General features: G+C 38.3%; 1 protein-coding gene across 3 annotated transcripts in view; it reads left to right on the top strand.

The window, feature by feature from the left end:
* The window catches only part of DENND5A (DENN domain containing 5A), a 107752-nt gene that overhangs the window by 34507 nt on the left and 45276 nt on the right, over nt 1-27969 (top strand). For 2 of the 3 annotated variants that reach the window (XM_077866539.1, XM_077866536.1), the window contains exons 2-5: nt 6755-6826; nt 8222-8331; nt 10786-11443; nt 21517-21704. In XM_077866539.1, the coding sequence (XP_077722665.1) occupies nt 6755-6826; nt 8222-8331; nt 10786-11443; nt 21517-21704 (1028 nt within the window). The remainder of the gene's footprint in view (nt 1-6754; nt 6827-8221; nt 8332-10785; nt 11444-21516; nt 21705-27969) is intronic. The other variant, XM_077866537.1, reaches the window with a different exon arrangement.

Genomic DNA, 27969 nt, shown 5'->3' on the forward strand with positions numbered 1-27969 from the left:
TTATTTATTTATGATAGGCACACACAGAGAGAGAGAGAGGCAGAGACACAGGCAGAGGGAGAAGCAGGCTCCATGCACCGGGAGCCTGACGTGGGATTCGATCCCGGGTCTCCAGGATCGCTCCCTGGGCCAAAGGCAGGCGCTAAACCGCTGCACCACCCAGGGATCCCTAAATTTTTTTAAATTAAAAATATACTTTTAAAAATTAAACTTTTTATTTGAGGTAATTTCAGATTCATATGCAGTTGTAGGAAATAATACAAAAATGACTCTTTACCCTTTACCCAGTGGTAACATCTTACAAAGCTATTGGATGCTCTTACAACCAGGATATAGACATTAATATACTCAAGAAACAGAATAGTTATATCACCACAAGGATTCTTGGGTGTTACTCTTTTAATAGAACCCTCCCCCTTCCCATCTCTGACCTCTGGCAAGCACCAATGTGTTCTTTGTTTCTAAAATTTAGTAATTTCAAGAATGTTATATAAATCGGATCATATAGTGTGTAACTTACTGGGATAGGCTTTTCTCACTTGTACACAAGTACAGGTCTGCAAGTAATGAATTATCTTAGTTTTGTTTTGCTTGAAAATGCTTTTATTTTGCCTTCTTTTTTTTAAGATTTTATTTATCTATTCATGGGAGACACACACACAGACAGAGAGAGAGAGAGAGAGAGAAAGAGAGAGAGGCAGAGACACAGGCAGTGAGAGAAGCAGGCCCCATGCAGGAAGCCCGATGTGGGACTCGATCTGGGTCTCCGGGATCACACCCTGGGCTGAAGGCAGGCACCAAACTGCTGAGACACCGAGGGATCCCTTTTGCCTTCATTTTTGAAGGAAATTTTTTTTTTTTTTTCTGCTAATACAATTCTGGGTTGACAGGGTTTTGTCTCTTTCAGTACTTATATGTTGTTCCATGTCTTTTAATCTCTTGTTTCTGGTAAGAAAGCAATGGTAATTTCAGTAATTTTTTTCCTTAATGTATCATGTTTCTCTGTCTCCTTTCAAGATTTTCTCTTTAATACTCTTTTTTTCCTTTCTTTAAGAGTTTGACTGTGATTTACAATTATTTATTTTCTTGGTATGTATCCTTCTTAGAATCCACTGAATTTTGAATCTGTAAATTTATGTCTTTTAGCAAATTCGGGAAATTTTTGATCATTATTTCTTCAATTAAAAAAAAAAAACATTTTTAGCATCATTTGCTGTCCTTTTCTTCTGGGGCTTCAATTACATGTATATTAGACTTGTTGCCCCACAGATCTCTGGGATCCTCTCCCACACTCTTGTTTTTCTCCCTAATCCTTTTTTCTCTCTGTTCTTCAGATTGGATACTTTTTGTTGATCTCTTTATTTTTATGAATTTTTTTTTTTTTTAAGTAGGCTCTACACCCAGTGTGAGGCTTGAACTTACCACCCTGAAATAAAGAGTCACATGCTGTACCAGCTGAGCCAGCCAGGCACCCCTGTTGATGATCTCTTTTTAAGTTCATTAACTCTTCTGCATCTCCAATCTACTGTTAAGTCCAACTTCTGAATAATAGGGTCTATTTTGCTGTTGAGATCTACTATTTTTTCATTCATTATGATCATAGCTGATTTTTTCCTTTTGTTTGTTTGTTTATTTATTTATTTATTTAAAGTTTTATTAGTAATCTCCACACCCAATGTGGGGCTTGAATTCACAGCCCCAAGATCAAGAGTCATATACTCTACAGTTTTAGTATATGTGCTGCCGAAGTGAGCACAAGAGTCACATACTCTACAAATGAGCCAGCCAGGGACCCCAGTCATAGCTGTTTTGAAATCTTTGCGAATCCCAATATTTGGATCACATCAGGGTCAGTTTCTGTTGATTGACTCTTCTCTTGAGAATAGGTCATGTTTTCCTGTTTCTTTATATGCTAAATAATTTTATTGGGTTGTGTCCTTGATACTCCGCTGCAGTGAATGCCAGTTTAAATCTCAGTTCAGTTCCTTTAGCCCTAATTTGGTTGCTTGACGTCTGTTCTATGCACACATGATTTAGGGATTAGCCAGTGATTTTGACAGGATTTATACAGTTTGAGGCACTTTCTTTCTGGTTCTCTCTGGAATTTCCCTCTCTCACTTCTCTGTTGTGGTTGCCTTAAAGTCTGTCCTCTGGTTTGTGAAGCTAGTAAGACTACGGGTTTTTATCTGAATTTTAGTCATCTTTCATGGCACAGACTGAGACTTCTTGGGCAAAAGCCGTAACAAGAGACCCTTAATTGATGTCATTACATTTTTCCAAGTTTTGACCCTCTCTCTTCCATCATAATTTACTTGCATTTTGTTACCTAGTGCCTTTAGGTAGTCGTTTTTTATATTCTGTCCACTGTTCATAGTAATCTGTAAGAGAGTTGATCTTGTAGGAGCTATTCTTCCATGACTGGAAGCAGAACCTTTATCATGCTGGATATCAATTCTTCCTCTTCTTCTTCTTTTTTTTTTTTTTTTTTTTTTTTTTTAAGATTTTTATTTATTAGAGAGAGAATGAGCTGGGGTGGGGCTGAGGGAGAGGGATAAGCAGACTCCAACTGTGCACGATCCCAGGACTCTGAGATCATGACCTGAGCTGAAGGCAGAGGCTTAACCAACTGGTCACCCAAGTGCCCTATTCTGTTGACAAAGTCAGTTCTTTTTCATTTGTGGTTTCATAGATATTTGTATTATCCTTCCTATTTCTTCTAAGAAACCAGATATAAAAATGCCCTTAGTTCTTGCTCTTTTTTCTCTTTATTTTTTCATACTTCAAATTTTATGTAAAGCTTAAGTGTATGTCAACTCTGATTACTGATTGGTTTAGAAATTGAAATACTTTTATATGGTATATCTTAATCCAAGATGTAGGTATAACAGATGTGTCCTGTAAATACTTTCCTGGGAAGTTATTTTTATTTTATTTTGCTTGAATCTAAGCTAACATGTTCTGGAGAAGCTTTGTGTAATTTAACATCAACCAGGTGGGAATTTGACCTTATTGGGTCTTTCTCACAAAGCTGATTGTGACATACCTTTTCATATCTGTTCTACCATTTCAAAACTATCACTGTTACACACAGATGTAATACATTTATTATAAATGTGTAACTGAGATTTTGGTGAATTTTTTATAAAAAGATTTTACTTATTTTAGAGAGAGAAAGCAAGTGTGAGGTGGGGAAGGGGCAGAGGGAGAGGGAGGGAGAATCTTTTCTTTCTCTCTCTCTCTCTTTTTTTTTTTTAAGAGTTTATTTATTCATGAGAGACACAGGTAGAGGGAGAAGCAGGCTCCTTGCAGGGAGCCTGATGTGGGACTCAATCCCGGACCCTGGGATCATGCCCTGAGCTGAAGGCAGACATTCAACTGCTGAGCCACCCAGGTGTCCCAAGGAAGGGAGAATCTTAAGCAGACTCTCACCCAGTGTGGGACTTGATCTCACAACCCTTAGATCGTGACCCAAGCCAAAATCAGCAGTTGGTTGCCTAACTGAGCCACCCAAGTCTTGGTGAACATTTTCTGATGACCTTTCAGATGGCTTCAGATAGAAGTTTTGAGGCTAAGATTTTTTTAACTCAATCACATATATGTGTGTATTTAAAGAGAGAGAAGTTTGCATCCATAGGCTTCTTATGATAAAAAAGGAGAAAATAATGTCATCATCAACCCAGAGAGCAGTTATTTAATAGTGCATATATTTTAACTGTGTATAAACCTACCCATTTAGGTTAATCTGTAAGTGGTCAGTTGTTTCCTGCCCCAAATAGGAGAAACATTTGGAGCTGTGGTTTCTGACTTATTTGGGTCATGGAACCCTTTGAGAATATGATGAAAATTGTGGGTTTTTTAAGAAAAATGTACATATTTTCATACAAAATTTTGTAAATCATTTCAGAGGGCTTAGGGGTTCCTTTGAAGCTTCTCAGTTGTAAGCATCCCTTATTTAGGATTATTCAAATTAAGCTAGTACCAACAGGCTAATAGTACAAATGTCAGTTTGTTTCTGGTTTGGTCAAAGCAGAACAAGTAAACAAAGAACCTATTAGAAGTCCTTGTAAGGCATGCAAGCTTTTATTTTTTATTTTTAAAAGATTTTTATTTATTTATTCATGAGAGACACAGAGAGAGAGGCAGAGAGGCAGCGACAGGAGAAGCAGGCTCCATGCAAGGAGCCTGATGCGGGATTTGATCCTGGGACTCCAGGATCATGCCCTGAGCCGAAGACAGACGCTCAACCACTGAGCCACCCAGACGTCCCGTGTGCAAGCTTTAAAAAAAAATTCTATTATGATTTATCTGAATTGTACTTCCCCAGGGACAGATTCACAAAGATAGACTGACACCTAGTTGATTAATTTTTAAGTTGCTGTTAGAAATGGGCCTTAGTTCTGGTATCCAGACCTTCTGACATTTGTAGACTCTGTATGTGTTAGGCAAATAAGTAGTTCTTGTTTCTAGGACAGTAGGACAGTTGTGGTTGCAATGTCTTATTCTAATATTGTTTGAATTTCCAAAGGTCTAAGTAATTGGGATTTAAGGAATCTGTGACATATGTACAGGTTTCATGAAGTGGAGCTATGTAGGTGTTCCGGAGGCATTAAGTCTCTATGCTTCTTCTCAAAACTTAGGCCTCAGTAAATGATGAAAGACTGAATTGTTTGAATAAAAATATCTTAGATTTGTGAATCCCTTCTGTGACTTTTCTGACACTCTTTATAGGGTGCTGTAATGAACATGATTTGATCTCAGGGCTCTCATACCTCTTTGTACAACCCCTTTCCCCTTGTGGTGAAAATACCATGTTTCTAATACTGGTTCAGTCTAATACACAGAAGGACTTATGTCTAAGATTGGCACTCTCTTTGGTGCCTTTACTGACTCTTTTTTTTTTTTTTTTTTGCCTTTACTGACTCTTTAACAAGAAACCTTTACTTAGCTTATTTGAAAAAGAGGCAGGAGGTGGAGGGGTGGTATGGAGGATCTAAAGACTACTTCTTGTGATTCACAGCCTCCACCTCCTCTTTGTCTATACTCCAGGTCAGCTCATCATTTTCACCTCTCGCTTCATCTCACTGGTTGTTTAAAATAGTCTCGTGTTTCATCCTTTGAATGCTCATCATGTCTTAGGGGGCACCTCATAACCATTAAAAAAAAATATCCTTCTCTAATGGCTTTCATTAAGGACAGTGGAAACTGCCCTGATTCCTGTTTCCGTTAAATATTTTGTGATTTTTAGTGAGGGGATTTTCTGGCCTAGTAAGGAAGAAATGAGCAAACTGACAACTAAAAGTGAAGAAGCTTTGAGGAAGACAGTTATCTTCTCAGAACTGAATGCAGTTTAAATATATATTCTGGGAATCTCAGACTGTAGGCAAGATCATTATGTCAGCTGCTTGCTGTTTAATTTTTTTTTGTATAGTAAATGCAGACTTGCCATGGGTGGGCTCTTTACAGGTGTTACTGAAAGCTTAAGACTAGCTGTACATAGCCTTTAGGGGCTTTATTGCTCCCACTGTTACCAGCTGCCTGCTGATTTTGCCAGTCTTCTTTAGTGAAGATTACCAAATATATTTTTGAGAGATGAAATTTTGCTGGAAAAGAGTTTCAGAAAACTCAGTTTGGATTAAGGATCAGGGAATAAGAGGACTTGAAATGGTGTTCTTAGCTTTACTAATAGAATGAAAGGTGAGTCTTGTCAGAAGTTGAAAATTATGAATAAGTGGGCTTTTTTTTTTTTTTTAATAAGTGGGCTTCTGATGGTGATTGATGATGATGGACAAAAGAGAAAGTGGAAGTGAATGTTTTAGTTATAAAATGATAACTTTCTAATTGGAATCATTAATTTCTGGAACAGGTATTTTAGAATTACTATAAACTCTTTAGAAACCTAAGATACCTCTGGGATAATTTGGAGTGAAGAACTATGCAACTTTAGGTTTATCTCAGTCCTGTGTTGGAAGAATGCATCTTCCTTAATTACCAGCTCCTTTGGGTTCCAAACCAACTTAGAAAAACTATAGTTTGAACAGAATTTATATTATCAGCTAGAACATGTGAACAGGATCCTGTGTAAACGTGCTCTGAATGGTTGGATGCAAAGATTAAAGATCTGGAGCCTCCCAGATAGTAACTTCCCTGTCAAGTGGTTATTTGTGTATGTTCTTTTTACATTTGAGAGTCAGGTCCTGAGGATAGGTGCTTCATTTGGGTTCATCTCTATCCTCTCAGTACCTAAGGTCCTTGTATGATATGATTACTCTATAAATAGGTATCAAATTCAATCGAATTATTTTTGATCCCACATATTTTTCCGTGACTTCTACTAAATTTATTTGTTCGAAATATTTAGGTGCATTTAATTTGTCCCTAACCTCTTAGGAAAAGCAGAATTTGGAGCAGGATACTTGTGGATAAAGTACCAGTGACTTTATAGTAATTTGATCTCTGTTGAGCTCTTCATCTAATTATGCTGTATTGTAATGTTTTTTCAAACTATGAAATGTGTTAGTAGCTCTGCAATTAGCATATTAGGTTTTAATGATATAGAGTAGAAATTATGAAAGGGCATCACACAGAGTAAGGGTAAGTATTTTGTGAAATTTGTTTTAGGCAAATTTATATGTATACATCATGTGTGTATTTGTTGCTTCATGATGTAATACTTGTTTCATACTGGAGTCATGGTCAAAAAAGTTTGAATAATATTGCTTTATTGTAATACTCTGTTATTTCATTTATCATATAGCATTATGCCAGTACATACAGGCTTCTAAAGCCAGGGATGGTGCCAGCCCTTTCATTTCCAGTACGACTGAAGGTAAAAAGAAAACAAAATTGAGAACACCTAAAGCTTTCTGGTGGCTTTTACATGTGTCTCTACAGTGGTATTTTGTATCTTTGATCTTCTAACTTTCTTGTGACTTTTTTTGACCGGTAGGTTTTTCATATTTGTGTTCCTCTAGGTGGTGGGTTCTTTGGTTCTTCCTCTTTACACTTTAATGTTCTTTATTCCAGTATATTCTAACGTTTTTAGAGGAAGAGGGAAAAGGTAGAGTTTCAGAATTTTTAAATGATACTCTAAAATCCACTTTATTAATGTTTTTATTTTATTTTATTTTTTTTTAATTTTTTTTTATTTATTTATGATAGTCACAGAGAGAGAGAGAGAGAGGCAGAGACACAGGCAGAGGGAGAAGCAGGCTCCATGCACCGGGAGCCTGATGTGGGACTCGATCCCGGGTCTCCAGGATCGCGCCCTGGGCCAAAGGCAGGCGCCAAACCGCTGCGCCACCCAGGGATCCCTATTAATGTTTTTAAATCTTTTAGTCCCTTTGTGTTTTTTCAGAGATCATAGAAATGCATACTTTATTCTGAATTTATTTTATTTATTTTTATTAAAAATGTTTTATTCTGAATTTAAAATCATTTATGCTTCTATGATACCAGTTGACTTTTTTTAAAGATATTTATTTATTTATTATTAACATTTTTTAAAATTATTTATTTATGATAGTCACACAGAGAGAGAGAGAGAGAGAGAGAGAGAGAGAGAGGCAGAGACATAGGCAGAGGGAGAAGCAGGCTCCATGTACCGGGAGCCCGATGTGGGATTCGATCCCGGGTCTCCAGGATTGCGCCCTGGGCCAAAGGCAGGCGCTAAACCACTGTGCCACCCAGGGATCCCTATTTTTATTTATTTATGAAAGACACAGAGAGAGGCAGAGACACAGGCAGAGGGAGAAGCAGGCTTCATGCAGGGAACCTGACGTGGGACCTGATCCCGGGTCTCCAGGATCACATCCTAGGCCGAAGGTGGCAATAAACCACTGAGCCACCTGGGCTGCCCAATACCAGTTGACTTTAAGCGAACTAATTGTGGTTTACAGGGGAAAAAAGATGGATATAGTCCTTTGCTGTTCCTTGTGCTTTCTCTACTCTTCCAAGAAGATTAACCATTGGATTTGTAGTAATAATTCATTTCTTTTTCAAGATAAGAAAAGATAGCTAGTGGTGTCCAATATTAACCATGCTAAACCTTTTCAGCTTCTTTACTTACCTAATAACTTTAATACTTTTCCTGTTCTTAGATGATTGGCATACTAACCCCTTTGCCTTTACTTCTGTACCTTGCTGGACTACCAAACTCAGACAGTCATAATCCTTGATGGCAAGGGACTTTGTAGAGATGATTTGCTTCATTCTTTTCTTGCAGGAGAGAATTTTGAGCAGACACCACTGAGACGAACATTCAAGTCTAAGGTCCTTGCCCGATACCCTGAGAACGTAGAATGGAATCCCTTTGACCAAGATGCAGTGGGAATGGTTAGTATTTATTAGCTACAAGTATGAAATAATTTGCAAAGTAATTTACAGTAGATTTTTGAGTCCAGAGACTGTGGTAGCTGCAGTTCCACCAACTACCAATAACTTGAAGAAGAGATTGTGTGCATATTATTCATGATTCTGCATTTTGATCAACATATCAGATACACTGGAAGTCACAATGTTTTTCTGTTTTGTCAGACAAATACATAGTAATGGCTTGGTGAACTTTGTGGTACTCAGCTATTGGTTATTTGTAGTATTGAGATTACATGATGAGTGTAATTTAAATCAGTTTTCTCTCAATCTGGGTGATATGGCAGAAATGAGTATTTTGTTTTACCCTAATTTTAGATAGAACAACATTTTTTTTTTTTTTTTTAATTTGAGACTCAGCGAGCATGAGCTGGGGGGAGGGATAGAGGGAAAGAGAGAAGCTGACTCCCCACTGAGCACAGAGCCCAACTTGGGGCTCAGTCCTGGACCCTGAGATCATCATCTGAGCCAGAGTCAGACACTTAACTGACTGAGCCATGCAGGTACCCCCAGGAGAGCATTTTAAATCTTTTTGTGTTTGTTTAAATATTTTATTTATTTATGAGAGACAGAGACAGAGAGAGAGAGAGAGAGAGAGAGAATGGCAGAGACACAGGCAGAGGGAGAAGCAGGCTCCATCCATGTAGGGAGCCCGACGTGGGACTCGATCCCAGGTCTCCAGGATCAGGCCCTGGACCGAAGGTGGCGCTAAACCGCTGAGCCACCCGGCCTGCCCAGCATTTTAAATCTTATGTAGAAGAATACTACTATGAGTGATCTAACCTTTATTAAGTATTTAACATGAATTCGTTTAATCTTCACAATATCCCTTATGTAGATGATATTAAATAAACACACACACATAGATACACATATATTTTACACATGAGGAAACTAAGATCCAAAGAGGTTAGGTAATGTGTTCAAGGTCACATAGCTAAGAAGCAATTGAGCTGCAATTTGAACACTATACCATAGTCTGGTTCCAGTGCTATGCTCTTTTTTTTTCTTCCCTTAAGATCTATTTATTCATTCATGAGAGACAGAAAGAGGAAGAGACATAGGCAGAGGGAAAAGCAGGCTCCCTGCAGGAAGCCTGATGCAGGACTCCATCCTGGCACCCCGGGATCGTGCCCTGAGCCAAAGGCAGATACTCGACACTGAGCCACCCAGGAGTCTCCAGTGCCATGTTTTTTCTTTTTTTCTTTTTTTTTTTTTTAGATTTTATTTATTTATTCATGAAAAACCGAGAGAGAGAGAGAGGCAGAGACATAGGCAGAGGGAGAAGCAGGCTCCATGCAGGGACCCCGATGTGGGACTCGATCCAGGGACTCCAGGATCACGCCCTGAACCAAAGGCAGATCTCTACCACTGAGCCACCCAGGCATCCCCCCAGTGCTATGTTCTTAATCACATCTTTGTACTGCCTGTATTAATTTTTAAAGCTTCTTGTGCTTTTTAGAGGATGATGATGTTTGATGCATATAATAACCCTGTGAAATAGGCAAAGTAAACTGTATTATCTTCATTTCACAGATGAGGGAACTGAGTCTTAGCCTCAAGTTTTTTTGACGCCTAGTCCAGTGCTTATTTTATTTTAATGTGCTGTATTCTAGAAACATTTAGATTTTGGGAAGTCAAGTCTAAAAGTAATGGATACGACATAATGTAGATCCTTTTATTTGTTAACTCAGGCTGCTAGTAGATCATTTATATACTCAGGTTTATGTAAAACTGGAAAATAGGGACTGGTTGATTTAGGTCAGTTTGATTAGCTATCCAAGTTTCTTTATATAACCCACCTGAGTTAAAGTGAAAAAAAAGTACATCTTTATCCTAATTATGTCATTTCCTTGTTTTATATGAAATGCTCCCTTTTTTCTATGAAAAGACAAGGTTCTCTTGACAGAATTTTGTGAGTAGAGTCTAAAACTTAATGTTTATGTTTAGTTACAGAGTTGTATCTGTCTAGTTTTTAGGTATATTTCTAGCATCATTTCCCATTAAATGCTGTCATGTTTAACCATCTACCTAAATTCTCTAAGCTTTGTCTTACTTCGTTATCTTTTTGCATTTTCTTCCTGTCCCTGAACTGCCCTCTTTCCCTTGTCTACCTAATTCTAATTCTAATGTAACCTTATCTATGAAGCCTTTTCTGACATTCCTGGGCTGGATTGTCTATTCTGTGTTGCCCTAACACTTTGTTTTTGGGTAGTCCTGATTACTGCATTACAGTTTTTTTACTCGTTTGTCTCTTAGAATGGAAGATTTGTAGGGCAGGTATTTTGCTGTGTTGATCTTGGTATCCAAAACACCTAGCAGAGTAGGTACCCTGTGAGTAAATAAATAATGATGGTATTCTGAAAATAGGACCAGCAGTGATGTTCTCACCACTTGTTTCCTTGTTGTCTTTTGCAGCTATGCATGCCCAAAGGGCTAGCATTCAAGACCCAGGCTGATCCCAGGGAGCCCCAGTTCCATGCTTTTATTATCACAAGGGAGGATGGCTCTCGGACATTTGGGTTTGCCCTCACATTTTATGAGGAGGTGACTAGCAAGCAGATCTGCAGTGCGATGCAGACCCTCTACCACATGCATAATGCTGAGTATGATGTCCTACATTCTCCCTCTGCTGATGGCCGAGATCACGGTGGCATGGAGGATGGTGAAGGCACTCCTGGGACCAAGCTTCAGCGCTTCAACTCCTATGACATTAGCCGGGACACGCTCTACGTCTCTAAATGCATCTGCCTCATCACACCCATGTCCTTCATGAAAGCATGTCGGAGTGTGCTGGAACAGCTTCACCAGGCAGTCACTTCACCTCAGCCCCCTCCACTGCCCCTTGAGAGCTACATATACAATGTACTCTATGAGGTGCCACTCCCACCTCCTGGCCGGTCTTTGAAGTTTTCTGGGGTCTATGGGCCAATAATCTGCCAGAGACCAAGTACCAACGAGCTTCCCTTATTTGACTTTCCTGTCAAAGAGGTCTTTGAACTGCTCGGGGTAGAAAATGTGTTTCAACTTTTTACTTGTGCCCTTCTGGAATTTCAAATCCTGCTCTATTCACAGCGTAAGTCAGTGTTTACTAGAGCTTTTTCCCTGTGTAGGGCTTCCCAACTTTCCATATTAAATGCAGTGGAACTAACTGTAAAGGTCAAGGGCTGTTATAATTTGAGCAAAACTCAGGTCTTTTCTTTTGCAGGTAGGTTGTAGATGGCAAACTGATGCAACACTAGTGGGCCTCAGTTTCTAATTGGTTATCATCATGGCCTTGGGCTGGGCACTTCAGCCTGGGAGGGAATCCTTGCTTCCTGACATCCTCTCTAGTTGATGCTGAAAAGAGGGGCAGGAAATGATGGTTCTGGAAAGCTGACTTTCCATCATTCTGCAGTTATTTCTGCCCCTTCTGCAGGCTGACAGTAAAACTGAGGATTCACAAGTGATGATCCTTCATATATTTGGAAGAATGTATTTGAGAAAATGAAGATGTATTGCTTCTTTCTGTTGTTATAACTGAATTGGTTTTTATAAATTAGAGGTGAACTGAATGTGAGCAGCAATTTGGACAAAATAGTAAAGTAGATCAGAAGGAAACAGATGTTTATTAAATGAACCAGGAAAATAACATAAAATTTATTCATTCAGTACATATTTATTGAGAGCCTGCCATGTGCTAGGCATTGTTTCAGAGGCTAGATATATGATGGTAGACAAAACAGATAAAAATCCTTCCTATTATAGAACTGATATTTTAGTGGGGAAGGAGGGATGATTAAATAAATAAATAGAGTTTATAGTGTGTAAGGTGGTAATAACATCTGTGGAGAAAAATAAAACAGGAAAGAGGGTGGATGGTATTTGAGGAAGGGAAGTTCAGGGTTTTTTTTTTTTTTTTTTTTTTTTAAAGATGTATTTATTAGAGGGAGAGGGAGAAACAGGCTCCCAGCTGAGTGCGGAGCCCAACATGGGATCCCAGGACCCTGGGATCATGCCCTGAGGCAAAGGCAGATGCTTAACCAACTGAGCAACCCAGGCACCCCTCCAGTTTTTAATAGAGTGATTGATTTAAGCCCTCTCTGAGCGATCCTTGTTAATATCTGTAGGAAAAGTATTCTAGGCAAAGGGCATAGCACATACAAAGATTTAGAGACAAGAATGTGTTTGTTATGTTCAAGAACTGAGAAAACTAGGTGGATGGTATGGAGTGAAAGAGCAGGAATATAGAAGCAGATGTTGTTAGACTTAACAGGACCCTAGATTTTACCATCCTGTAGGCCATTGTAAGGACTTTGTTATTCTGAGATGCCTAGTCATTGTAGGATTTAAGTTGGTTGACTTTATTTGGAAGTAGCTTCCAGTTTTATGGAGGAGTTGCAAGAAATGTTGAAAGAACTTTTGTATATTCTCCCACAGTTCACCAGTTATTAACGTTGGGCCACATTTGTCTTACCATTCTCTCTCTCTCTCTGTTTATATGTAAATGTAATTGAACCACTGAGAATCATTGCAGAAGCTATGTCCCTTGACATATGTGTCCCCCATAGCTATGTCCCTAAATGTGTCAGCTTTTATTTCATAAGAGCTAGGACATTTCTTACATAACCATAGTATGATTATTAGATTTTTAGGAAATGTAACATTGTTATAATACTGTATTCAGGTTTCACCATTGTCTCAAAAAATGTTGGCTTTAATAATTTTTTTTTTTAAATCCCTGACCCAGGATCTTGTCTAATAACATGCATTGCTTTTTCTTGTTACTTCTTCAGATCTTTCATGATATGAACATTTTTGAAGAGTGCAGGCAAGGCATTTTGTAGAATGTCCGTCAGTTTGATTTTGTCTGATGTTTCCTCATGATTTAGATTCAGGTTATAAACTTTGGCTATAATATACAGAAGTGATCTTGTGATTCTCTCAGTGCATTGTATCAGGAAGCACATAATGTGTATTTTTATCATGACAGGAGGCACTTGATGTCAGTTTGCCCATCTTTGGTAATGTTCATTTGATCACTTAGTTAAGATTATGTCTGCAAAATTTCTTCACTGGAAAGTTATCCTTTTTCCCTTTGTAATTAGTAATTTGTGAGGAATTAACTCTGTAGATATACTATTCCTCTTTGAAGTTTTGCCAATAGATTTACCATCCATTAGTGATTCTAGTCTGAATTAGTTATTACCATGATGGTTACAAAATGGTGATTTTCTAGCTCCACCTATATTTATTTATTTATATTTTATTTATTTTTTAATAGATTCATTTATTTGTTTGAGAGAGTTGCACATACAAGCAGGAGAAGCAGAGGGAGAGGGAAAGAAAATCTGAAGCAAACTTTATGCTGAGTGAGAGCCTGTCATGGGGCTCACTCTCATGACCCGGAGATTATGACCTGAGCTAAAACCAAGAGTTGGACGCTTAAACGACTGTGTGACTGGGGCACCCCTCCATCTTTATTTATTTTTCAATTTTTTAAAAAGATTTTATTTGGGGATCCCTGGATGACTCAGCGGTTTAGCGCCTGCCTTTGGCCCAGGGCGCGATCCTGGAGTCCCGGGATCGAGTCCTACGTCGGGCTCCCAGCTTGGAGCCTGCTTCTCCCTCCTCCTGTGTCTCTGCCTTCCTCTCTCTCTCTCTCTCTCTCATGTCTATCATGAATAAATAAATAAATCTTAAAAAAAAAGATTTTATTTATTCATTCATGAGAGACACAGAGAGAGAGGCAGAGGCAGAGGGAGAAGCAGACTCCATGCAGGGAGCCTGATATGGAACTCGATCCTAGGACCACGGGATCACTAACCAAGCCTAAGGCAGATCCTCAACCACTGAGCCACCAAGGCGTCCCTCCATCTATGTTTATAATATGTCATTGTACTATAAGGAATAACATTCATTTTTCCTTGTTTATTATTATATGGACTCATAGACTTTTATTAAGTAGATTAGGTATCTGTAATCCAGTGGGGTTGTTTTAAAAGTGGGAAAAGGAGGATTAAAACCAGAAATATGATAGATGACATTTTTCCATACATTTCTCCTTCTTAAATTTCCCAGAATATGAGTTATTGTAACAATAATAAGAATTTTAAGAGGTTTGAATGCGATTGAGAAGATTTGTGTATAGAATCAAGTGGAACTGAGGACCTAAACCCATGTTTATAGGATGGTCAGGAAAAAGCTTTTTCCAAAAAAATTCCCGGACACTGTTGAGCATAGCTGACAGTAAAATGGAGTGGCCTTTTATTGGATGTAGTTTATGCTCTCTATTAATAGAGTAGTTTAAAAAATTCAGTTTGATTTTCTTGAAATAGTTTTTATTTATGATTCAAAGGCTTTAGGGAGATGAAAATCTTTCTTGCCTTCCAAAGACATGTCATGAGCATTCACAGTATTGCCTACTATGTATCGTGACTAATGAATGGAAAAGAAGTGTAATTTAGGGAAAAAGAATGCAGGGGAAATTGTAAGATTCTCAAAGTATAACCTGTTGGGTGACTGAACTGACAGTTTTAAGAATTTTTTTTTAACCTGTATAAATCATTTTACCTCCTTCTGGATAGTATTTGTTCTTTTGTCTATATAAAGATTTCTTAATAGGATATTTTTTACCTAAAGAGAAGTTCTTTACCTGATATGAGTTAGTAGGGTAGGTTGGATAATTGAAAAAGTTATTCAAATCTGAGAATCATAAAAATGATTTATATATCCATTAAACATTGTATTTTAGCTTGAAACATGACAGTATAGACATTAGTCTTTTGATGAGAGGTCTAGGTATTTCCTTTGATTATGGGTCCACTAATCAGATGTCTACTTTGTCTTGTATAAGCCATACCCATAATGCATTCACCAGGGTTTCCAGCTACATTTTTTTTAAAGGAGAGTGAGAACATAATGAACCTTGCAAAAGAACCAGAATGGAAACTACCTATAGATTTTTACATTTTTCCCTGTTATTTTGCATTTAAGTGCCTTATAATATGCCTAATTCAGTTGGAGTATTTTTTAGCCTCTGTGCATTATTCAGTTCTTTCCTTCTTTCTTTCTTTATTAATCAATCAATTATTTTGAGAGGGAGAGGGAGAGAAAGAACACATGCTTGGGTGGGGAGAGGCAGAAGTTGAAAGAGAGAGAAAATCCTAAACAGCCTCCATGCCCAGCAGGGAGCCTGACATGGGCTCAGTCTCAGGAACCTGAGATCATGACTGAGCCAAAATCAAGAATCAGAGGCTTAACCAACTGAGCCACCCAGGCATCCTTACTCAGTCTTGTCTTTTTTTTTTTTTTTTTTTTAAGATTTATTTATTTTTGGCAGGGAGAGGGCCAGAGGGAGAGTGAGAGAAACCTCAAGCAGACTCCCCGCTAAGCATGGAGCCCAACTTGGGGCTTAATGCCAGGACCCTGATATCATGACATGAGCCAAAATCATGAGTTGGATGCTTAATTGGCTGAGCTACCCAGGTATCCCTCAGTCTTTTTAAAACATCTAATTTTGTTTTCAAAGAAACGATTCTGGTTTTTTTTTTTTTTGTCCTCATTTTACCATTTATTTATTTATTTAATATTTGGTTACATTATATAATCCAGTAGTAAATTCAGCTAGCACAGACAAGTCTGGGAATAAATGCCCCTGATTCTTGTTAAGCATACATTAGTATTTTTTTGCAAAAGTAATGCATGCTTAAGGCATACACTCATAACAATTCTGGTGTGTCTTATGGCTCAGTTAGTTGAGGATCTCCCCTCAGTTCAGGTCAGGATCCCCTCCTGGGATTGAGCCCTGTATCAAGTTCCCTGAACATGAGGGAGACTGCTCCCTCTCCCTCTGCTCCTCCCCCTACTCATTCTCTTTTTTTCTCTCTTTCTTGCTCACTCTCCCTCTGAAATAAAATCTTTTTTTTTTTTTTTAATTTTTATTTATTTATGATAGTCACACAGAGAGAGAGAGGCAGAGACATAGGCAGAGGGAGAAGCAGGCTCCATGCACCGGGAGCCCGACGTGGGACTCGATCCCGGGTCTCCAGGATCACGCCCTGGGCCAAAGGCAGGCGCTAAACCGCTGCACCACCCAGGGTTCCCTGAAATAAAATCTTAAAAAAACAAAACAAAACAAAACAAAATTCCAAATGGAATACAATGAAATCTTCCCTTACTGACTCCTTAGTAGCCAGAGATCAAGTTTCTTGTGTGTCCCTAATGAAAATTAATAATAATTTATTTTTAAAAAGATTTTATTTTTTTGAGAGAGGAGAGGAGAGGAGAGGAGAGGAGAGGAGAGGAGAGGAGAGGAGAGGAGAGGAGAGAGCATGCATATGAGTGAGGGGAGGGGAGCCCGATGAGGGCCCAGTCCTACAACCCCAGGATCATGACCTGAGTAGAAAGCAGACCCTTAACCAACTGAGCCACCCAGGTGCCCCCCAAATAATATTTTTTAAAAAAACAAATAAATAATGTGTGGACAAACAAAGCAGAGAAGATTGAAAGTTTCCCTTTTTCACCTAAACTCCTCCTCTTAAGGAGTAATCTCTTAATTTTTTTTAGTGCCCCCTCTCAAATATTTTTAAACATTGAACTGTTTTTATGTGAAGTGTTGTGTAAATAGGTATTGTAATATTCTTTGTACATGTATATTATGATACATGTATGTTAAAATTAATGTTGAAATTTAACATACTGTACGTATATGTTTTAAATATGGTATATTAAAACTTAGGAAAACCTTACAGTCATACGGTAGGAATTTCAGCACATTACAAAAGAGTGTATAAGTGAAGCATAAGACTTCCACCTCTGGCCCCTGGTTTTCCTTCAGACAGATTATCACTATTTCATGTTTCTTTCCAGACATAATCCTGTATATACAACATAAATACTGTTTAGAAACAACACAAATGGAAGCATGCTAATTGTTTTGCACTTTCATTTAATAATGTATCTTGGAGGGACACCTTGGTGGCTTAGAGGTTGGGTGTCTTGCCTTTGGCTCAGGGCATGATCCCGGGTCTGGGGATTGAGTCCCACATGAGGCTCCCCTTGAGAATCCTGCTTCTCCCTCTGCCTCGGTCTCTGCCTCTCTCTCTGTGTCTCTCATGAATAAATAAATAAAATCTTTAAAAAAAATGTATCTTGGAGATAATTGGGACATAGAGATTAAGTTGTTTCCTAAGAACAAAGAGTGCATTATAAACATTTTTTCCAGTTTTCACAGAAGTGTGAGTATGCAAGGACAGTTTGTGATTCAGTTTCCAATGTGTAGAACTGGTCCTGTAGTTTGGACTTCTGTGTAGAGTGATCCCAAGGCTATTGTCTTTCTCTGCACAGAGACAAGCCATAAAAACATGCTGGTTCCTCTCTGCCCCCTTCACCCACTCAGTAGTGGTGGTTGTAATCCCACTATGTTTTGCATTATCTCCTTTTGTTAAAAGTAATTGCTCATTAATCAGTATGGGAACTTGAAGAGAATAGTTGCCTAGAGCCATAGTGTCTCCAGTTGATTTTGATTGTTTGAAATGCTTTGGATGTATATGACCTTTAGCTATTTCCTATTTATTGGTTTCACCTTCTTGTAATGGCGAGCACAGACACAGGCAATGGCAAAGAGGTACTGATTTTATCATTTGTACTGGTGTACAGAAAGGGATTTTTGTGCTGTTGCTTACAGCTCTTGGAGGTCAGCATCCTAGCATGGGTACTGCAGATTACTGGATCCTTGAAATATTGTTGGTTAGGCCACCCTTCAAAGTGGGATGTTGTTTTTTTTTTAAATATAAAACTGTAGAGAAAAAAACTCCTGACAACTCAAACCAGAAAGGCCACACAATTCCAAATTTGTAGTGCCTGTGAAACTAAACCAGATAAATGGAAAGTGAGTTAACCTTGAGAGAGATTATCTGTGACCTGCAAAAGTGTTTTGTTTCTAAGAATCCCACAATTTCAAGTGTATCGCAAGGAATTCTTCAGAGATTTCAATCTGAGGCAAATAAAGTTATCTACTCTTAAGAAATAAGTGGGCTGAGTTTTAGATACTAGGTTAGATTTATCCTGAAGAGTAGGGAAAAACTGGAACTAGATTTCTGTGCTATTGGAAAACCTGCTTTAATGGAGCACAGAAAGCCTCTTCCTTCAGACTCTAGCATGCCCTGTTTTATGGTTATAGAATAGATGTTGCCACACACTGCAGCTAAGTACTGTTAGTAGTAGTACAGTGCCAGTATGTCTCATAACAAAGGCATTTTGGGAACCCATTTACTCAGATTGTCTGTTGGCCTTGTTAGATGTTACTGTCCCTAAGCAGACATGCCAGGAATGCCAGCCTTATAAAGCACCTGCTTTATTGACTTTGGGTAAAGGACTTTTTTTTGTTTTCTCATGATTGAAAAGGCCTCTGGTACTCCTGCCTTTCCCCATTCTCCCCTTAAAATCCTGCAGTAGTGTGTGAATGTGTATGTATACACACTAAAGATGGGGTGGGATATTTTAGTGTAATATTTATTCAAAATATGTTTAAGAGCCAGTCTTAGGGCATAGTAAGACTAAGCTTTAAATACCACTTGACGGTTTTCTCCCATGCTTTTGCATTCTTTTGATTCATCTTAATTTTGAACTTTACAATAAATTCTTAAGGTGTCTGAGATTCTCAGGATTATTGCTCTTGAGTAGATTATTTACAGACATATGTAGAAAAATATAATTGAGGTCTCATCTAGAGAATCATTAGACGTTTTTTTAAAGGTTTTATTTATTTTGGAGCATGTGTGTGTGAGTATGGGGAGGGAGAGAATCTCAGGCAGATTGCCTGCTAAATGGACCCTGATGCAGGGCTCCATGGAGGGCTTGATCTCATGACTCTGAGATCACGACCTTAGCTGAAACCAAGAGCCAGCCACTTAACCAACTCAGCCACCCAAGCGCTCCTCATTAGATTCTTCTTAATGATTGTTGGAATGTCATTGAGCAGAAGATTAAAAAGCCAAGTTGTACGGGCATCCCGTGGAATTGAGGTATCACAGAAGAGGCTGAAGGCAGAGTTTGCAGTGGTCTAAATTTTGTTATTTTACCTTCATGTGGGGCTAAATACTTTTTCTGAAATCAGAGATTAACTCTTCAAAGATTGCTTTTTTTGTAATTTGGGAAATGTTTTTGTTCCTTGAATGATGGGTGGGAATTTTCCCTAAATGGTTTTTATTTTATTTTTTTTAAGATTTTATTTTATTTATTTATGAGAGACACTGAGAGAGAGGCAGAGACACAGACAGAGGGAGAAGCAGGCTCCTTGCAGGGAGCTGGATGCAGGATTCGGTCCTAGAACCGCTGGATCATGCCCTGAGCTGAAGGCAGACGCTCAACCACTGAGCCACCCAGGCATCCCCATTAAATACTTTTAATATAGGAATGATGATGCTTTGTGTGGGCACAATGAAAAATGAGATAGACTCTCTCCTTGAACTTGTCTTAGTTTCCCTTGATCTTTAGTGAACATGAGTAGCTTATGTCCTTTTGTCCTTCTGCTAAGCCAGTTTTGTTTTGTTTTGTTTTAATTGATCAAATCTCTGAGTTCACTTTTAGGCACTGATCTGTCTGTACCTTAGTTTGACCAAAGAAGCATATGAGGCATTTTCCTGTACAGCCCTTAAATGTTTGAGATGATGAAGCTTTAGTCATTAATTTCTATATATTTGTATTACTAGATAAACTATTTCCAAGTTATGTTCTTCTTTGCTTAGCCAGGAGTAAGGTGATAAGGCAATTTTCAAAGTATTATTAGTGAACAAATATGGGATACTTGGCTAAACTTCTTCCTAGTTGATACATATCAGCTCCTGCTCAATTTTTACTCAATCTTCCTCATTTTTGGGGGAAGCTTTTTGTTACTTACAACTCCTTTATGAGTGAAGATATTATTGATTTAAGTGATGGGGTGAATTTTTAGTACATGAAACCACTTTAACCCTTAATAAAAGCTCTTTTGAAATCAGCCATTCCAGAGGATATTACTCATATGATTTTAAAATTTATGTTCCTGTTTTGTACTTAAATACCTGCAACCATTATACAATTTGTGAATAGTAATTTTAAAAATTTTACTTTTAGCCAGTCCATTTTATCAGCTTTGCCAATGTATTTATTACTTATTTTTTTAATAAAATGGGTCTAGAAATTGTGTTCTAAAGGAAAGCTAAACTTTGAACACAAACTTTCCCTTCTAAACCAATATCTCTGGGGCATCTAGGTGGCTTGGTTGGTTGAGTGTCTGCCTTTGGCTCAGGTCATGATCCTGGGGTCCTAAGATCGAGCCCTACATTGGGCTCCCTGTTCAGAGCCTGCTTCTCCCTCTCCCTTTGCCTGTCACTCTTCCTGCTTGTGCTCACTCTGTCAAATAAATAAATAAACAAACCAAGATCTCTGACCTAGAATAAGAGTTTTGAGGCATGAAAGTCAGTCTTCTAAGTCTTTCAAATTCTCAGGAAGCTTTTATTGAAGTGTTAAAATAATACATTTGTGCTATTCCCACTCAGGAAAAGTTCCAGGTAGAGGACAGACTTGGCTAGTGTGGAAAACCAGCTTCTGCATGTTTTGTGGTTCTTTGGTCTTGATCTTGAAGGTAGAGTTCATATTAGTCCCTTATAGAATGCAGACATAACTGAGTGGTATAAGAGCCTGTTTTAGCTTCCATGCTGAATAAAGACCCAGGCCACTGTTCCTTTTGTTGTTGTTGCAGTTCCCCAACCCCTTTGTAACTTAAGAGAATCTACTTAACATACTGGTTTAGTATTTGGAGCAAGGTGCCATTTAGGATTTCTCTTCTATTTCCATATAAATTTTATTAAATTAATAAATTGAAATTTAATTGCTTTTATTAAATTTAAATTTAATTAAATTTTATTATTAGCAGGAAGCTGTATGTGTGGGTATATTTCAGCTTATGGCCCACTGAGGTTTCTCAGTCATCTTTCTGATACCCATAAGGGAATCACACTCTGAGCATACCCTTGCTGAAATTTATCCTGATCCTTTCTTTCTTTTTCTTTTTTTTTATCCTGATCCTTTCTAAACATGAAATTGTATTGAAGATTTTAACTTACTATTTGGCAGGCAAGTGCTTTGTTTTTGACTGGTTTTTATGTGTTTTGTTTTTTAACCTAGATTACCAGAGACTGATGACTGTGGCGGAGACAATTACAGCTCTCATGTTTCCTTTCCAGTGGCAGCATGTCTATGTCCCTATTCTCCCGGCTTCTCTCCTACATTTCTTAGATGCTCCTGTTCCATACCTGATGGGCTTGCATTCCAATGGCCTGGATGACCGGTCAAAGCTGGAGCTGCCTCAAGAGGTGAGAGGAATGTGGAACTTGGATCCTGGTGACTCTGGCCCCAGTCTAGGATTGGAGAGAGAATGGCTTTGGGATGAGCCCAGGGTGGTATTGAGTTTATTTTCTTTAATTTTGAGGAACATAAATACCTTTTCAGGGGAAAAAAAAAACATTTAGCTTAGTTTATGTCATTGCAGAAATATTTGTCATCTTTATTATTATATAACGTTACATACATTGTAAGCTCTGTGTTTATACTATCACGAATTGCCTTTTCCATATGTACTTTTTCAAGCACAGTATTTTATGTACTTTTCAAGACATTTCTTTTCTTTCTTTTTTTTTTTTAAAGATTTTATTTATTTATTCATGATAGTTACACAGAGAGAGAGAGAGAGAGAGAGGCAGAGACACAGGCAGAGGGAGAAGCAGACTCCATGCAGGGAGCCCGACGTGGGATTCGATCCAGGGTCTCCAGGATCATGCCCTGGGCTGAAGACGGCGCTAAACCACGGAGCCACCTGGGCTGCCCTAGGCCTCCAACTCTTGATCTTAGCTCAGGTCTTAAACTCAGGGATGTGAATTCAAGCCCCTGACTCGAGCTCTGCACTAGGCATGGAGTCTACTTAAAAAAAAAAAGAAAAAAAGAAAAAAGAAATCTTTCCATTCTGTAACTTTAAATATACACAAGAGTAGCATAATGAATTCCTGTGTTCTTAACACCCAGCTTCAACAGTTATCATATACATTAAAGTGTATTTTACTTTCATACCTCTTACCCCTATTATTTTAAGGAAACCCCACATAATATAATTTCATAATTTTTAAAAAAAATTTTTTTTAAATTTTTATTTATTTATGATAGTCACAGAGAGAGAGAGAGAGAGAGAGAGAGGCAGAGACACAGGCAGAGGGAGAAGCAGGCTGCATGCACCGGGAGCCCGATGTGGGATTTGATCCCGGGTCTCCAGGATCGCGCCCTGGGCCAAAGGCAGCGCCAAACCGCCGCACCACCCAGGGATCCCTATAATTTCATAATTACTTCATTAGCCAGACCAAGTATTAATAAGTAAGTGGATTTCTTTTGCAGGCCAAGTTTATTTGTGAAAGTTGACCTGATCATAGTGGTTCTTGTGGTGCTGAGCTAGCTTTGAAAATTTTCCTTGTTCAAGATAAAGAAGGCCCTGAGAAAGTACTTTTCCTCTCTTGCTGTAATTATGGCCTGCTCCTCTTTCCTGTTGTTTCAGATACCAAAAGAATCGATTAAAAACATGTATTTAGTTGTTTATTTCCTACTTTATTCTAAAACAGATTTAAAGCATGATTAAAATAAGATTGTTTATTTTTTACTTCTCTAGAATTACCCAAAGAACTATTCTACCTTTTTATGTCATTTTGTGGCTGGTATGAAACTACTTGGGAGAAGGGTTTTTATATTCTGAATTTTTTAGTTATTAGAAAGGCCTGGGAACAAGATTTTGGAATATACATACACTGGTGCTACATGGTTTTCTCCCTCCATCAAAATGTTTATGGGGAAAAAAAAAAGAAAAAAATGTTTATGGAGGGAGATTTTTTGCATAAGTGAGTAATATTAGTAAGGAGACTTCCTTCCAAAGAAGAGTACAGTCTCATGGAATTGGATCTGAGCCTCACTCATGTCATTGGGCACATCTGGGCAGCATCCTTGGTGAAATCCTGATAATTAGATCACACCTCTAATATTTACATTATAGTCAGATGCTTCTTTACTTTTTCTCTTTTGGTTTTAGGAGGAAAATGTCTTTCTTGTAGCTTCTTCCCTTTCTACCCCCTTTGCTGCTTTGCTTCTATAGAGCTTTGTGTTGCTTGGAATGGGACAAGATTAATTAAAGAAGAAAAGATCTAATTGATGGAGAAAATCATTGAGTTGGGGTATTAGGTTTTATATATATTTGTCTGCTTTACTGATAAATATTCATAAAAGATACATATCAGAGTTTGGAGAATGGAAACAAATGCATATTTAAATTGAAACCTCTTTATAATAAACCTAATGATCATTTAGTAAAGTCAGAATAACAACAAAAAGTGGTTGAAGGTAGAGAGCTTAAGAGGCATGCTACATACCAGTCTAAAAAGTAGGTCACTAGGCAAGAAGCCAGTTTTCTCAGCTTTATTTTCATCTTTGGCATCAGCTTGTCATATATTTGGGGCAAGTTCTGTTCCTTGTAGGATCCGTCAACATCATTCTTAGTGTGCCTCATGTGTGTGGGTGTATGAAGAGGCTGATAGGAGACCAGCAGTTTTCTTAATAGGGGACTCAATGGGACTGTTTGAGAAACCCAAAAGTTCACTCTGTTCTGGGTATTGAGGCCTCCACTTTTGCAGTATTCCCCATTGTTGCTACATCCTTTGCTTCTCCCTATGATCTGCTTGGGAAGACCAGTGACAATGGAACTGTGGAATACCTGTGCATACTTAAACAATTCTAGGGTTTCAGAGTCCTACTTTATTCAGACTGTCCTTTTGAAGGTCACATATTTGTGTGGATTGTTTCAAGCTGGATATTTATCTTGATTTTTGGCAGATAACCTATAGAATATCCAAGCCTTGAGATGCCTGGGTGGCTCAGCAGTTGGGCGTCTGCCTTTGGCCCAGGGCATGATCCTGGGATCTAGGATCAAGTCCCACATCAGGCTCCTTGTGGGGAGCCTACTTCTCCCTCGACCTATGTCTCTGCCTCTGTGTCTCTCATGAATGAATAAATAAAATCTTTAAAAAAAAAAAAAAAAGAATATTTGAGTCTGTGTAGTCCCTATCGGGAACTTTAGACTGGGGAGAACTTTCTCAAGGACTAAAGCACCAAGAAAGATATGCATAATGAATGAAGACTAATAATGTCTCTGAAAGACAACTTTGGGATGTCTCACAAGTTATATATATGTGTATATAATTTTTTTTAAAGATTTGTAAGTAATCTCTACACCCAGTGTAGGACTCAAACTTATAATGCAGAGATCAAGAGTCACATGCTCTACTGACTGAGCCAGCCAGGAGCCCCATAGATAATATATGTTTCTAGTAAAAAAAATTCTAACGGGGATCCCTGGGTGGCTCAGCGGTTTAGCGCCTTCCTTTGGCCCAGGGCGTGATCCTGGAGACCTGGGATCAAGTCCTGCATCAGGCTCCCTGGATGGAGCCTGCTTCTCCCTTTGCCTATGTCTCTGCCTCTCTCTAGCTCTCTCTCTTTCTCTGTCTCTGTCTCTCGTGAATAAATAAATAAAATCTTAAAAAAAAATTCTAACACTGCACGGAAGTATAAAGAATAAAGTAAAAATGACTTTAGATTTTACCACCAAGAGATAACTCCTTTTAACATTTTGGTAGACATCCTGTGGTATCTTTATACTGCTCGGAGGCCGTTTGAGGCAGAACTGGGGAAATTTACTTGGGCCTGCAAGGGTGCATCATCAGGGTAGTGTGGCAAGCTTGATTTATAAAAGGGACTTTCTCCAGAGGGATGGAGATTGTACATTTCCTAGATCCCTAAATCAGAATTCATTAGTTGCCGCCCCATCTTGGGGTATCAGAAGTCTGTGAAAAAGCCCTTTGTTCCTTTTTATACCAACGCATGAGCTCAGCTGTCCCTGAGCAAGGGAAAGTGCTGAGCTGCCTTTGTGAGACATTCTTTGTCCTGTGCTTCTCTTTTGGGTTTCATTGTGTGAGTCCAGGAAGGAGGCATTTTGTCCACAGCTATGTCAGGGAAAGCAGGCAGAGGATATTAGAAGATGGTGTTACTTCTTTCTATCTTGGGTCCTTCTTTCTTTCCTACTGTTTTTTCTTTTTTTCTCGGGATACTCCTTCAGTAGCCTTTCCCCAGTAATGTTTATGTGGAGCTTCCCTTCAGTGAATAACATAGAGATAGACTAGAGATGAAACTGATTATGATTTGGTATTAGAAACACTCATGGCTGGGAAGGGGCACTGTGACTTCCTGCAGGAAAAGATTTGGGAGACTTTTTGTTATTTTGGGGATCCATGTGGTTATTATTACTTCAGAGCATCTAAGTCTTCCCCTTACCTCTCCCAACAAGGTAGGATTTAAATGAGTCTACACAGACTCAGGAACCCACTGATCATGTGGGTTCAGTGTCTCTTCTAGGTTACTTTTTGTTTCCCAAGTTGTTGTTGTTGTTTTTTTTTTTTAAGATTTTATTTATTTATTCATGAGAGACAGAGAGAGAGAGAGAGAGAGAGAGGCAGAGACACAGGCAGAGGGAGAAGCAGGCTCCATGCAGGAGCCCGACGTGGGACTCGATCCCGGGTCTCCAGGATCACACCCTGGGCGGAAGGCAAATGCTCAACCGCTGAGCCACCCAGGCGTCCCCCCCTTTTTTTTTTTTTTTTTAAAGATTTTATTTATTTATCTCCCAAGTTGTTTTGCAGGAGTTGGCTTCTTACCTGAGGAAAGGGGTGTATGAGGAGTTTGAGGTGGGCTTGCAAGTTGCTTCTGTTTGCCAGAACTTTTGGTGTGTGGGAGAAAATAGTGTGAGGCTATTGTATGAGGTTAGTATTTGAATGACCTCGTATTTCACTTTGCCTTCTCATCCTTACCTCCTTTAGTCCAACTCTGCAAAGAATGGCTAGTGGTATCTACTCGGAGACTCCTGTCTTAATCTAGCCCATCTCCTAGATGCCTAAGTTGCACTCTCTCTTCTAGCTACCTCCTACCAGGAGTATATCTACAATATGTGGACATAGCGTTTGGAGTTCATAAAATTCTTTACAGACATTCTGTATTTGGCTCACATCAGTGGGAGAAAAGCCAACTAAGGATTGTTGAGTGGATGCAGTTATTTTTAGATGCCTCTGTATTTTCAATTGGATAAACTGCCTTTTTTTTTTCTACAGAGAAGAGAACCAGTGGGGTAAATGATTGCATTGTGTGCCTCTGGTGGGTCATACAACTTTGTTTTGTTAGCTGTATGGACAAGGCTTATGAGGCAGGTGATCTTCATGACTAAATTTAATTGTCTTTGCTGTCTTTTTAAATGGCTTGATATGAAAGAATTTATAATTTTAGAATCTTAGGGGAACAAACAAGCCTATTTTTAGGCGTTAAACATTTATTGGCTCTTTTTCTAGTCAAGGCTTAAACTTGTTACCCAGTGGAGGAACTCCAGAAAGTGAATTTTAAAGGGATTCTTCTTCTAATTTTTATATCTCAGATATAGAAAATTTCTCTTTTTTTTTTACTTGTAGATTGGTAGATGGAATAGTTTATGCACCCAGCAAATGTTTGTTGAATGAATGCATGCATGGACATGTTAAATACATGAAGTTTTGAGATTTTGTGGAATAGTTATATTCAACTAGACTTATGTCATTGGTACAGGGAAAACTAGGAGGATCAGTGGATCAGCCCTTTGATATACAATAGAGGTACCATCCAAAGGAGGGATTGTTAAATAATGGAGCTGGAAAAATTATTTGTCCAAAAGGGAAAAAAGTAAAAGTATCATAACAAAATCAACTTGAGATGGATTAAGAAGTTATAAATGTTATGAGCAAAAGTTTAAATCTTCTAAAGATAATAAGTACATTTCTGACCTTGGGTAAAGACTTTGTAAACAAGGTACAGAAAGCACTATCCATAAAATAAAAGATTTTTTTTTAATTTATTTTTTATTGGTGTTCAATTTACTAACATACAGAATAACACCCAGTGCCCGTCACCCATTCACTCCCAACCCCCACCCTCCTCCCCTTCTACCACCCCTAGTTCGTTTCCCAGAGTTAGCAGTCTTTACGTTCTGTCTCCCTTTCTGATATTTCCCACACACATAAAATAAAAGATTGATAAATTTTTAGTAAGAGGCAAAAGATTTATGTGGTCTAAAGAGAAACTAGAGTATAAATTTGATTTTTTTAAATTAAGAGAAAGGCATCTTAAATGAAAAGATATGATAAAAACTAGAAGATATGTAACACATACACCTACAAAGAATTAGCATCAGAAGATTGTAAAGAACTTGTACAGACTAGTAGGATAATGAAAGCAACCCAGTAGAAAAACGAGCTAAAGACATGAATAAGTATTGCATAAAAATGCACATGTTTTTCACTAGCAACCAGAGGAGTATAAATTAAATGCTCCCATTTCAGTGGCAAATTAAGAAATCTGATAGTACCAAGTTTTGGTAGGATTTTGATCAGTAGGATCACTAGATTGTTGGTAAAAATGTAAATTGTTATAACCACTTTGGACACAGCTAGGCATTATCTTTATAAAGTTGCACATTTG

Source organism: Canis aureus, chromosome 23, assembly GCF_053574225.1.
Source record: "Canis aureus isolate CA01 chromosome 23, VMU_Caureus_v.1.0, whole genome shotgun sequence".
NCBI classification, from domain to species: domain Eukaryota; kingdom Metazoa; phylum Chordata; class Mammalia; order Carnivora; family Canidae; genus Canis; species Canis aureus.